The 14,212-nt window shown below is 44.5% G+C and overlaps 1 protein-coding gene across 1 annotated transcript; it reads right to left on the reverse strand.

Moving 5' to 3' along the window:
- Positions 1-8,933: 8,933 nt before the first annotated feature.
- On the reverse strand, positions 8,934-12,974 carry LOC101156879 (melanoregulin-like). The gene is made up of 5 exons (XM_004086936.4): positions 12,216-12,974; positions 11,922-12,141; positions 10,706-10,796; positions 9,692-9,858; positions 8,934-9,329 (listed from the first exon to the last, which is right to left on the reverse strand). The coding sequence occupies exons 1-5, from the start codon at positions 12,431-12,433 to the stop codon at positions 9,252-9,254; spliced, it is 774 nt and encodes a 257-aa protein (XP_004086984.2). The 5' UTR covers positions 12,434-12,974; the 3' UTR covers positions 8,934-9,251.
- Positions 12,975-14,212: the final 1,238 nt, after the last annotated feature.

Genomic DNA, 14,212 nt, shown 5'->3' on the forward strand with positions numbered 1-14,212 from the left:
AGGTAAAGATCAGCTATATTTTGGATTATTTGGTGAGTTTTACCTCACAACATTTTTTCAAGATGAAAACATTTACCTTATTTAGCCACTAATAAGATCCACTCATTTTTAACATTGTGTAACTGGATTATAAAGAATTGTTTACAAATTTTGTATTTTTTTCAATCAAGTAGATTTAAAGAAAAAAAAATAGGGGACCATAAAGTTTAGAAAACTTTTCCTGCCAAATGTGTTTGAGATTTAATGGAAGTGGCCATTTAGAGAAGACCAAGAAAAGCCCTTCTACTGCCCCTAGTGGAAGGATGATGCACTACAGGACAGAAAACACAGATCATGTTCCATACATTGAGTTTTAAGATACATGCACACCGGCTGCGTCAAGTCACGTTCAAGCGGCCACTTCCGATGAAGTCTACGCAAGCGCACGTCAACCTGAGTTTCCGGCGTCTGGAACGCTCACGTTTACGCGTCACCTCGCAGGTTTTTGGGTCTGGTTGTGAGCTGGAAGTTCAACCAGTTTAACCGCTTGACTGCTAAATCGCCACTATGCTGAACTTTGACCAGTCAGGGACTTGCATTTGGTAGTGACATGTAGGTAGAGTCCTTTTCAGAACACGGAGGTACAACTGTTGTAAACATGATCAAGAAAGAGAAACCAACAATTGCAGTTTCTGTCCGCCTGGAATTATGGGAATGAGGTCTTTCATATATTTGGGGAAAAAAGCCTGGAGCAAGATTTTAGTGATTTACACCGCTTTGACGTTTCGCACCAAGACTCTTCCAATTATAGGAGGTGGACAACTTTTAGTAAACAGTGAAAAAAAAAAACAAAGAAGAGTCCTCGTCCCGGCCGCCCCCTGCTTGTCTGGTGTGAACGCCGCGGGTGTCGTCAACACGCTACGCGGCTTGTGAATAGGCGCCTTTAGGGAAAGTTAAGATAAATTTAATGAGAGGTATCTCAGAAATGCATACATTAAATATGATACAAAGGGTTATGTCATTTGTGCCTCTTTAATTTTTACACCCAAAATTTACCTTTTTGACTTCAAGTATTTCAAAATATTCAATAACTGTTTTTAACTGTTTTATTGAGTGCATTAAAAAGATGAAAGAAAACTGGACAGGCATATCAATGCTGTCATATGTATTTATATTTACATATATTCACACAGACTTGAGTGAATTTTACATCTTTGACTTTTAATTTCGTATTATGTTATTTGAACGCATTTATAAGCGACCAAGCGGTAAACCTGATGGAAATTCATGTTGAATGCACATTTCCCGCATGTATTTTAAGTGATTCTAAGGCTAAATGTTGTTGTTGTTGTTCGTCACATGTATTATCCTTACCTTAACCCCAACCTTAACCTTCCTCCGGGTCAGGTGAAAAGTTCTGCACGGCCTGAGCGTATTTAGAAAACGACGTGCCAACAATCACTTTCTTTCATTTTTATCACATTTTTAAATCTATTATATCCATTTTATCATTATTTTTAATCTTGTGTGTCATTTGACCGGAGGAGGTGTGTTTTTTTGTGCAACTCCTGCAGCAATTCAATTCAATTCAATTTTATTTGTAGCCCAAATTCACAACAGTCGTCTCGATGGGCTTTGTATCGGTAATTGAAGAAATTAAACATAAACTCAAAAGGATCATGAATACAAAGAGTTCAATAGGAAAATACTAAACTGAACTAACAAACTGACTAAACTAAACTAGCATCCCTGCCCTTAGACCCCCCTTCTCTGTGAGGAAAACCTCCTAAAAAAATGGATTCCGGAAAAAACAAAGAAACCTCAGGGGTGCCCACATGAAGGAGGGATCCTCCCCCAGGACGGACAGGCGATTTACCAGAACTCACAGAGAAGAATCAACTTATCTAAATCTACAACTACATATATAAAGTCCAGCAGACGAGCTTCATCCAGCCGTGGTTGTGGGGACAGTCAGGGGTGCGAGTCGAGCCGGAGGCAGGAACCACAGCCAGGTGTAGGAGCAGAGACGAGGTACTCGGTCAGGTACAGAGCAGAGACGAGCCAGAGATGAGCCAGAGGCAGGATCCACAGCCAGGTGTAGGAGCGCGAGCAAAGGCGAGGTAGACGGTCAGCAACTGGAGCACGGATGAGCCAACTGGAGTCGGAAGCACTCCCACTCCCCAGGAGGGAAAAGAGGGACAATTCATGAATCACTGCACCAAACAGAGGCATGGAGAACTAAATGATGAATAAAGATCAAGAATAGAGAAGAGAGGAAGAGTAGAAGTAGATGAGAAAAGAGGACAGAACCCCAGAGCACCATAGTTACCCCAGCTTCAACTTCTAGCAGCCTTTAAAACAAATAGTTATTAAGTTTAATTTAAACAAATTAACATAAAGTTAAATAATCTCTGAATACTAACTAGTCTGATAATAATCCTGTCCATCTCCTCCCTGTGAGCTCCTTCTGCTCCAAGGAGGAGGACTTCAGCTCCATGTAAGTCATTTTTCTGTTGTTCCTTATGCATTCTTCATCAAAGCAGGTGAGAATTACCCAGCAATCATTTAATTTTCCCGCCTTTCTCCTTTGGCTGTGACAATGTCTTTGAAGCTGGTCTCAAATCATTTGGAGTCTCAGTTCTGCCTCTGAGAAGTCCCTGATGAAATTACCATCAGGTGTTTGCAGCGGCAGGCTGACGGTCTCTATGGAAACCGGAATGCGAGCGGCCCAAACATGCAGCAGTGAATCTGTGCAGTCGTTGGCGTCTCTTACGTTGCAGAGAGATGGAAACACTGAAAGTTTTTCTGATCCCCCTCCGATCATCCCAGTAACACCGCAGAAAGTTAAAACCTCTGGAAACAGTGAGGAGATACGGGAATCTGATTTTATTTCCCAGCATTCCAGCAAAATAAAAGCTCAGAAAAACACAAAGTTATTTTCTTTTATTGATCCTCTTCCTTCTGGCCTGAAATGAAAATCAGAGAAGTAGCAGAGAAAGTCTGAACTCTGTAGTTCTCTGGTTCTGATTCCAGACGTCCATGACACAAACGTTCCACTCTTTACCGTTTCACTTCAGGGTCTCATTAGTGGAAAAACACATGAATACACATGGATTCATATCTAACCTTCAGCGTGAAGACATGAGTTTCCTTTGGGAGACAGAATCTCAGGACCAGAACCAGGTCCATTTTAGTCTTCCAGAACCAGGTCTGTTACTGTGAAGTTGTGTGTACAAGCACTTGCATGCACACACATGCACATACACACATGCGTGCATGCTAGCACACACACAGTCCTGTTGTGTTTTCATAGGAAAAGTGCTTTATAAATAAAGTTTGATTTGATTTGAAATCTCTTACATGGTGGTCTTCATCAGGGCTTGTTGGGGTCAGACTGGGTTAATGTGACCCGTCTGGAGCTCAGAGGCAGAACCTGCAGCCTCTCCTCTGTCTCGTGTTTCATCTCTCCTTATCCTTCCACACCTTCATCTCATGACATCACCTGAGAGCGGCTCTTCTGAATGATCTTCCGCCATCGGTGCTCTGACTCACGCCAAAAGAGCGGCGAGGCTCGGGCTGTGTTGAGCGTCTGCGGGCCGTCAGATCAGTGCAGACGGGGACTTAGTCAGGTGAATGAATCACCGTCTCACCTGGAAAGATCTAAATAATGACAGGTGTCTCTGCTGATGGTGTTTAGCCTTAGAACTCTAAAAATCTGGAGTGACTCAGGAACTGATCCTGAAAGAAATCTGCCCTCAGTTTAAGGACAAGGAGAGGATTTTGAAATGGTTTATTCCAAGTAATCAAAGCAAGAATAGTACATAAAACAATAAAATCAGCAGTTATTCTCTCAGGATTTCAGTTTGTTTTTTGTGTCCTTCCTTTTTTTGTCTTTAGTTTTTGTCAGGTTGAGCCCATATCATCAAACGCCCAACACTGTGCTTAGCTGTTATCATAAAGGCTGTCCAAAAGTCACTTTCTGACTGATCATGACCTCTGACCTGAACTCAGTCCAGTGACGCCTGAAAGTCTCTTCACTGTCTTTTGCTTCTCTCATGACCTCCTGCAGGAGTCCTCCTTGTGTTCTTGGACTCTCCTTGCTCCTGTGAAGGTTCTCCTGTGTTCCGGGTGTCTCCATGTGTGGATGATGGATCTTTCTATGGATCTCAAAGCGGCGTTTAGAAAACAAAAATATGTCGTGTAGCAACAACACAGGGAGGGTGGTCCTCTGGTTCTGAAACAGCAAATATGTCATGACGTTGTTTCTCCATCAGCAGAAATGTTTATTATTTGACTGATCCTCATTTGTCTGTGAGTTTGTGTTTGGTGAAAGCCGTTTGCTTCCCTTAAAGCCAGCATAACCTCTGAGGGGAAACCCGAGCTCATGTCTGCTGTGACGGACCGCTGTGATGGAGCGTTTACCACAGTGGAGGTCCTTCCTGAATGAGACGGCAGGTTTTAATTACAGCTCTGAGGTTCTGTCAGAAACCTGTTTCAGCAGGTGTTTCAGGGATCTTTGATGCTGAAGTGAATCATCTGACCTGATGGTATCTGAGGGTTTGGACGTGTCTGCTCATGCTGCAGAGCTCCTGTGGCACTTTGGGGAAACACGGCTGGAGCAGCTGGGTGAAATCCACACAAACGTGCACACGTTCACACCCACAGTCTACAGACTCTGCTCTGGGCTAAACTCATCTGAAGGAAACGTGTGCCGATAGCTCTGTCCTCAAATCAGACTCAGGCTGCAGCCCAAAATCTGGACCGGTCTTCATCAGAATCTACTAAACTCGCAGGTTAGAGGTCGGATTAAACTGCAATGTGGACTCGATTCACCACAGAAAGGCTGCACACGCCCTGCTGCGCCACAGCTCTGGCTAAATCCACATGTGTGAGGATATTTCTGATCTGCTATCCTTTTGCATGAACTAATATTCAGCAGAATCATCAGGAGGAGCCTGTTTCTGTGAAAACGGGTCGGTAAAGGTCTGAGGAACCACTGAAAGGTTCCACCTTGCTCTCCGGACTCATCCCCGACCAAATGTGATGACAATTTCAACCCTCATATTACAGATAACAACAGCCAGGATACAACAAAGCACGGTGGCGGTCCGGTGGTAGTCTGGGCTGCATGTTTGCAGTGGAAAAGCACAGCCAAGTGCTTGAAGTTGTCCTTGTGTTTGATCCATTACGCCTAATTAGAAGTGGAGTTGGGTCACGCTAATTGGGACAGCGTGTTCCTGTGGAGCTTCTTGAGCCCACATGGAGCTCTCAGTGATGCTGGAGATCTTTCAAATGAACAAAACATGGCCACTCCCACTTTTTCATGTGAGCGTTCCCGCCGCCACACGGCCTTTAAACTCTGTCCGCCTGTGGCCAAATCCCCGTTTCAACCCTCTGCTTTGTGGTGTTTCCTCCTGACTCCAGCTGCTCAGCCCTCAGCTGTGATGAAGCAGCTGCTCTTTCAAGTGGATGCTGGTCTGATTCCGTTTCTTTAGGTGTGACGCTGTTCCTCCTGAGCAAACATCAAGAATCAGAAGATGCTAAATCTTCTTCTGTCACTGACCGTGTGTGCATTCATACCTTTTAAAGTTTCATTAAACATGATTATTATTATCCTGTGCCTCTATTTAAGATGAGTCTTCCTGAACCCACCAGTGTTCTCTCATGGATAGGATTCCATGTGTTCTGGACGATAAGCTAAATGTTTTTTTTGACGTGTGGCAGCCTTTTTGGATCATTTGACCAAGTATAAAAAGTTACAACCCGCCCAGCACAGATTTAATCCACTTTTCCTTTTTCTACTTCTTTATGGAAAGGATTTTCTCTAATTACAGTGTAATATTACGTTTCCTTTGTAGTGTCTTATTCCTTGCCCTTGTTCCTGTGTGTCTGGGTTTGTTTCTTTGTTTTTCCTCTTAGTTGTTGTTCAAATGTATATTGTTCTGTGACATAAATTATTTATGTGTTAAAACTAATAAGTATTTCCACCAAATTATAACTTTTATTTTTATTTTATATGTTTTTGAACCTTGTTTGTTCTGTGCACTGTCATTGAAGAGACAGGTGAAGACGGAAGGCTGGTGTGTGTGTGGGCGTGCACGTGAGTCTGTGCATGAGCTGGACTGAACTGTTTCTTCTTTGTTTCTTTCTCGTCTACTTTGGTAAAGGTGTGATAAAGAGGACCCTCATGAAAGGCAGATGTTGCATCTCAAAGGACTTACCCTCGTGTTTAAATACAAAATAAATGAAGTCTGTTGGTTGATGTGTGTCTGTGTGTGTGTGTGGGGGGGGGGGTTCTCTGAGAGAAACCATGGAAGCTCTGAAAGGGTTAAATCCTGTCAGCTGTGAAGGAAACAGACATTCTGGATTGTTTCTCTGACACCTTTAGTTTAGGGAACTCTCCGATCTTAGCTGATCAGTTTTATTGATTACAAATTATAGGGGTGGGATTATATAAGATCGCTTCTTCCCACTCCTTTATAAGCAATAAATGAAGCTCTACATGACTTTAGTTAATGATCACTGTTTTTAATTACCAAAAGCAAATGCGACTTAAGTGTCTTTTTTTTTGTTTTTTTTAATCTTTGCATTTTGTCATTTCTGTAATGATCTTGATAAATCATTCTTTATTTCTTTGACTTCAATCCTTGAAATAAATCAATAAATCAAATCAAATTATTTGCTTTTCTTTCCATGAAGATTGAATTTTTCTGATCCTTTTATAACTCTTAAAGACAAGATGTGATCATGTCAGTCAAAGAGAGAAAAAAATGACCTAAAAATGCTCAAATCCTCACTTAACATTTTATTAATGACAGAGATCTAAAAAAAGTTTAAACGTTTTCTCGTCAAAAGCGTTTCTGTTCAGGACTTCCTGCTAACTTTACATTCATGACCTCCAGCAAAGATTTGTATCACTTTTTTTCCATCCACAAAGCTTTTTTAAGAAAAAAACCCTTCAGAATGTGATTCAAACTTGTGATGGATGAAGAAACGAGGTCGTGAAAGAACAGAACAAAGAACTGAACCAGAACTTCAACCCAACGCCGCTGAATGCACAGAAACGCGTCAGCTTTTGTTTACTTCTGCATAACTCCTCTTATCAGCAGAATCAGAGACAGGAAATGCCAAGAGGAGATGCATCCCAGTGTTTACATTAAACCCAACTGCAGTCTGACCCCCCCCCCCCCCCACACACACACACGTATGTAGCGTGACAAATGCCGGTGAGGTTTGGCTTCACGTCTGCAGAGACCCAGTAGCTGTTGGAGAAAACCGTCAGTAAAACCTGCAGAATCTGTCGTTTCTGCTGCTTCACAGCTTCAAACTTCTTCCAGATGGGGGGGTTTCAGATAGGGGGGGGGGGCAAGCACAAACCTGCCTTTGTTGCTTCTTCTGTGATGGATCACACAGTTTGTGGCTTTTATTTTTGTTGCTGACCCCTCTGTAATTTTCAGCAGCAAAGCTTTAGCCCCCCCATTTATCCTGAGGGGGGTTGTGACTGGGGTGTCCCTTATGGATTAGAGAGGCGTATGCAGACGCAGGACGACCGTAACTGATGATAAAGTCAATTTTTTTTCTTTTTCTTTTTTTACTTGTCCAATGGCTGAGCAGACAGATGAGAGCTGAAGGCCTCTTGTGTCGGACAGATTTCATTCAAATACACACAAGGTGTGTATTTGAATAAACCCCTTTTGTAATTTAGACTAAACTGTATTTCTACAAACCATGTGAGGGGGGACCACAGCCTGGATGGTAACATGAAGATGTCCTGCTGCTGTGCTGGAGGTCATGATAACAAAAGGCTTCTCTGTGATTGTTTAGGGTTATGTCATGTGGATCATAAATACTGTGCATGCTCCTGCTTTCTGTTATTTGCAGCAGGAAAAGACTGTTTAATAATTCTTTAAACCAATGATTTTCTGGATTTTGGGGTTTAGGAGCTTCATCCTCATGTCTTGTGACACTCCAGGTTAATCGTTTTCAGTACATTTTACATGAAACGTCTTGAAAACCTGAAGGTGTTTCGCTCCAGAGCCATTATTTCTCTGGTCGATGATGCTCCAGTGAATATTCTTCAGTAACGGCATCTGCAGACATGTTTTATACTTGTTTAATCTCTGCGAAGACAGCGAGCAGATTCAAGCCTCTGAGTCATTGGAAGCTGTCAAACAGGTGAGCTGCCGCCTGAGCGTCACGCCTTCCTTCCTGGCTAAACTCAGACGCCCCTGAAGGGCAGCAGAGGTAGGCTGTGATTGGATTCACAAAGGAGAGCCTGAGGAGGTGAAGGAAAGGCCTGTGGTCCCCAAAAACACAGATGGAAGGAGATGAAGAAGACTTAAACCACAAAAACCACTCATCTTATCAACTAAGTGTTGATAAGATGAGTGGTGATGACCTTTTCCATCATTAGGTGGAAATGCATGTTTTATTGCACATAGCGTAACCATAGCGACCGGAATAACAGGGAACATCTCAGAGGTCCGGGTCGGCATCACTCCTGTCCGGACCGGATCTGAGAACGAGTGGATCGCTGCGCCGTGCACTCTTTTCACGCACAAAGGCGTTTAATGAGAAAAAGAGGTGCGGGTGGTGTAACGGCCTTCCCTTCCCCCAGTGTTCCCCTCTTCTCAGTTCCACATCTGTTTCCCAAACTTGGGAAGGGGCCTTGGAGAGAAAATATCTGGGTCAGAGAAAACTCCGTCCTCTTGTGCACATTATGCTGCCGTCTCTGGAGAAGCTGCTGCCCCCTTTGAAGCTCCTGATCGGCCTAAATGAGTGTTTATGAGGAAATGATCTGTGAGGAGAAGACTGAGGAGAAATCTGCGTGACGTCTTAGCAAAAGGGAAACGTATCTTATCAGTTTATTTAAGCTTTTTTTTAGTTTTTAGAGGAAAAACTAGTTTTTTCACGTTAAAAAAATATTTTGAGAAGAAAAGGGCTTTGGGGAATGTTTTGCTGTTATTTCTTTGGAACATGAGTGTATGCTGCCACCTTCTGGGCACAACAGTTACTGCAGGAGTATTGGACATTTGAATTTATTTGAGAAAAATAAACAAATCTTTTTTTGAACCTTATGATTTTTAGGTTTATTAAGATAAAAGCATTTAAATCTATATCAAACAAAAACCTTAGTACTTCTCATTGACAGTTCATACTGAGCATTAGTAATTGTGAGTTAATTGTAAGTTTAAGAGGCGAGCAGAGAAAAGCTTCCATCATGACTGCTGTCTCCTGTCTGCAGATTCCTGACATTCATCTGTTTCTGCCTCTCAGGCTTCCTTCTTGGGATATTTCTGCTTGGCCAGCCTGATGAAGTCGTCTGCGCTGTCCAGAGACACCAGGCGGTCCTGAAACGTGGACAAGGTCCATCACAAACACACCAGAATCTGTGAATACAAAGCGCCGTCCTGCAAACAGAGAAAAGCAGAGCGAGCTCGGGGCCTCCTGCTCGACACAGAAGCAGCAGAAGAAGATATGAAACATCTGCAAGCCGGAAGAGGAATGGAGGAGAGGTCAGGGGCAGAAAAGAAGGATTGAAGGAGCGGCAGGAAACCTAAAGAGACGGATTCATGAGGAGCTTCAGGGAAGCTGAAGTTCAGCTCAGATGTACGTTTATCTGCCTGTTTGCTCTCATGAAGCCTCCTTCCTGTTGAACCTGGAACCTTTGAGGAGGGGTTTCCTGTCTCTGAGCCCAAGCCTCTCAGCTCACCATGACGTGGAGATATCTGCTGCGGTTCTGAGTCCCAGGAGGGAACAGAAAGCTGTGGTCCAGCAGCTGCTTCAGCAGCTCCTTGGCTTCTTTCAGATGCTCTCTGTCTGGACTGAAGCTGCTCTGCTTGTTCACATCCAGCAGCGACTCCACCTCACACTCGTAACCTGCAAACAGTCTAACATTAGGTGGGATTTCTTTGGGGGGGGGTTTTGCAGCAAAGACCTGAAGGTGCACAGTTTGGTGTTTTCAAACCTCAGTCCACTGTCCCGCTTAATTTCTAGTAATGAATTGATTCTGCCAATGAGAATTCTTCCTCTAAAAAAGCAAATCCTTTATTCAGCGCTGATTTAGTTTGTGATCGATCTGGAGGTGATGCCGGATGCTTTCTGACAGAAAGCTGCAGAAACAATGGAGGACAGACAGCAGGATGGCTCCCAACAAAACCCCCCAAGTGTGAAGGACAAACAGCTTCCAGGTGTGAAACACCGGCAGGAAACAAGAAACACGCAGCTCCCCTTCAAAATAAGAGCGGAAAACAGCAGGAGCACTGAACCGCAGACAACAGAACTAAAAAGCTAAATCTAAGTTGTTTATAACATGTTAGTGTTTGTACACTGGAGCTTGTTAACTTTAAATTCCAGCAGGTCATGTTCCTGATGAGAAACGGTGAGAAAAGAAATCCAAAGACAGCTTTTACAATCGTTCACAATCCGCTCAAGACTTTAGAAAATTCAGGAAAAGTTTCAGTCCAGAATATTTTTGTTTAACGTTTCTGCCCTGAGACTGGTAGGTTGTGGGTTCAAATCCATCTTGGAATCGCACCGCAAGCTCCAAAGGCTCCACTCCCCCCCTCTCTGACACTCAGCATTAAGGGGTTGGATTGGGGGGGGTTAAACCACCAAGCTTCCTGTGTCTGCAGCTCAGGAATTGGGTCAAATGTGGAGAACAAATGCCCCCCCCCACGTATGAGACAGCTGAAACCGGACTGAAGCGGGAAGCAGAGCGTCTCACCCAGCTGGAGCAGGATCTTCTTCCATCGAGATCGAACTTCTCGCCTGGTGCAGCGTAACGTGTAAATGTCGTAATTCAGCTTCTCCCACTCCTGTGGAGAAACCAGCAGACACAGAACGGTTCCGTATCCATGACGATAGTTTAGTGCACCCCAACAGAGACGACCATCAGGCTGCGTCGACCCCTAGAGTGTTGAGCTTCCTGCCTTTTGTGATTGTTTTCAAAAACATCTGTTGAAACGTTTGAAACTGCAGAGTATTTGATTGTTTTACAGCAGTAATCGGTACGACCTGGAAACGTCAATTCATTTAAGAAATTATAACAACAACTGTTTCTGACTCGTTGTTGTGTGTGTGTGAGTGCGCGTGCGTGCGCGCTAGCCTCCAACATCTAATTCCAACATTTTTCCCAAACAGCAAGTCAGAAAGCGATAGATCCACATCCTTAGGAGGGGTTTTAATTTATAGCTGGCGCTAAGGTTTTTTTTTTTTTAATTGATGATGACGGCCTGTTCCGGAGGTCAAAGGTCAACAAAACGTTGGTTGTGATTGTAGACCCAAGCAGGCAGCATGTGTGTAAAACATTTTTTTTTCCATATTCTGGGGAAATTGCCAAATTTCAAACTTTGCCACACAATGGCCACCAAAACACAGGATCCCATGGCCATCCCATAATAATTTAAACATAATTTTGTTTTATTTTCTTAATCTATGCATTTCATCATTTCTGTAATGAGTTTGATAAATGTGTGTAAATTTTTTATTGCTTTGACAACAATACTTGAAATAAATCCATAAATCAAATCCATAAATCAACCATTTCTTTTGGAGCCCCCCCCCCCTCTTCTGTGATTTGGTTTCGTTGGTGGATTTCGATACTTTTTCTTATTTTTTTTAAACTCAGAAGAGATTTTGTCGCTGTTTGTTTTTAAGGTCTTCTCCTGCTGTGATTTGAAAAAGCTCGGACGGTTTTCTTAATTCTTTGGAGGAACCTGGAGTGAAAGGATTCTTTGAGAGTCAGCTGTTTGCGTCCTCTGTCCTGATTGGATGATTGAATTAGAAAACTCCTCTGGAGCAGAAAGACTCAATGCCTCATGGAAGTTCTCACAGTTTTTACTCTCATTCCTGCTCTGTCCAGATTTATGTGACGTGTTTAAAGAAGATCGCTGAAGCGTCTGCTGCTCATCAGAACCAGGAACAGAAAGAGCTGCCGTCACCTCTGTGGCCTGGTCGGCCTCCTCCCGCAGGCTCAGAAAAGCCTGCAGCTCCTTTTCTGATCCACGGCTGCTGCAAGAATCCACCAGGGAGTCCGAGGCCTTCCTCGGGCCCCGACGGCTGTCCTTCAGACTGGGGGGTCCGAAGAGGCTCTCCTCCTCGCTGTCGCTGGACTCGCTGGTCAGCTCCTCCGCTCGTCTGGAGGCTGAAGTTGTGTTCAAACTGGGGGGAAAACACCAGAACAGAAATGAAAAAAACACAGGCAGATCTGGGAGCAGACGTCCAGCTTTTCTCACCGCAGAATGGCCTTCTTCTCCTCCCTGCTGGTTCTCAGACAGCACTGACAGCAGCGGAGGGTGAAGGAAGCCCCCATCTCCACACAGAACGGCCGATCCTCACCAGAACCCTGAAAGAACCTAAACATGTCCGCCCGAAAAGCTCCCCATTTCTGAGTGAGCAGGAGAATAAATCCAGCCTGAGTCCGCCCTTCGTCCCGGCCGTTATGAGAAGCCATCCTGGTCTGGGTGAGGGCTGGCTGCCAATTACATTATCCTGTGACCAGAAACAGGGTCGACGCTCAGATAACACGGGACGGCTCAGGAATGAATGGAACGTTTATCCAACAGGAATCAGGAACTCCTGAGTCAGAGCTCTGCAGCTCTGCTGAACCCTCAGCTTAGCGGATCCTCCAGAGGAACCTTTTCAACTCTTGTTCTTCATCCTGTCTCACCGTACGTCACTCAGGTTTGAGTTTGGAGTTCACCTCCTTCCAGTTCAGCTCGTCTTCCCAACAGAAGCCAGAACCTGCGGTAATTCAGACGGAACGGTGCGAGGAAAACAGGCTGCTTACCTTCAGATGCATCCTCTTGGACACGTGTGTCGTCCCTGTTTTCCACACCAGGTGGCAGTGTTGCTCCATGTCTCACACCAGATCCTGGCTGGAGTGGAGATGTTCCAGCAGCTCCTGGTGTCAGCCTGAACACAGATCTCCTTTGACTGCGTTTGACCCTCTGTGTGTCTCCTGTCAGCCTGACGTCCAGAAAATGTCTGAGAGCGGCTCAGTGAGGCTGAGCTTTCAGACGGATTTACTCAGATTCCTGGGTAGATTAAAGGCCCAATCCCATGAACATGGTGTTTCAGGTGTTTTTAACATGTTCTTGTAGCATTTTTCTCATGAATGAGGATGGATAGATAAAGAAAATCATGCTTTAAATGATAATTTTGAGTATTACTTTATTTACATCATCGGGAATCAGGAGCAGACGAAAAAGTGTTGGAAGAAGACTTTATCCGCCCCTTTCTGATGATCACCTGCAGACCAACAGATCCATGAATCCAGCTGGAATCTGGATCAGAACTGGACGGATGGAAAGATCTGATGCTGCTGTCAGTTTTATTGCATCGCTAACTGGGGGGAGAGGAGCTGTAAGCCAGCGGGGGAGCATGTAAACAGAGAGCTCTCAGCAACAGGGAGGGAAAGGGGGGGCGGGGTTGCTCTGCACCAGCAGTCCCACCAAATACTCAGAGGTAAATTTCTAATGAACTCCTGCCGCTCTGCAGAAACTACGTCCTGGAAATCCACACAGGCTTTTGGATTTTGACTAAAATGCCATAATTATTATGAAAAGCTCCCTGGGAAAACAGATCAAGAGGTGATCGGAGTGGGTCTTTAAAACTACGTACACACTAGTCATGTGATGAAGTGAGTCAGGTGAGGAACGCGTGTTCTGCTTATGGCACGCTGTGTTTACATTTAAGTGTCGATACCTGAGCGTGTTCTCGCGGCTGGAAAAGGCTTGGTGTGAAAATCGGAAAACGTCTGTGAGTAAAAATGAGGCAACTCTCGCATCTCTACCAAATCTGATTGGCCAGAGCTCAACTGGTTTAACTTTTAACGTGCGTTCAATGGTCGTGTGTTTGACTAACTGACTTAAAAACCTGTGTAAGGACGTGTGAGGGTGGCAGCCCGAAACACCATCTAGGCGTGGTGCAGTAGTAGGATGGTCAACCTCTGACCAGAAGATCGCAGGTTCGATTCCCGCCTAGCATATCCATGTGTCCAAGTGTCCTTGGTCAAGACACTGAACCCCACCTTGCCTCTGGTGGAAGGTTGGCGCCAGCGGAGCCGCCATCAGTGTGTGAATGGGAATGTGACTGTAAAGCGCTTTGGGCCTTCAGGAAGGTAAAGAAGCGCTATACAAGTATGCGCCATTGACAGACGTTTCAGTGGAAGCGGTCACTTGAATACATGTTTGTGAGGGCGGTGTGAACACAGGATCAGCCCCCAACCATC

This window comes from Oryzias latipes, chromosome 21 (genome assembly GCF_002234675.1).
Source record: "Oryzias latipes chromosome 21, ASM223467v1".
NCBI lineage: Eukaryota > Metazoa > Chordata > Actinopteri > Beloniformes > Adrianichthyidae > Oryzias > Oryzias latipes.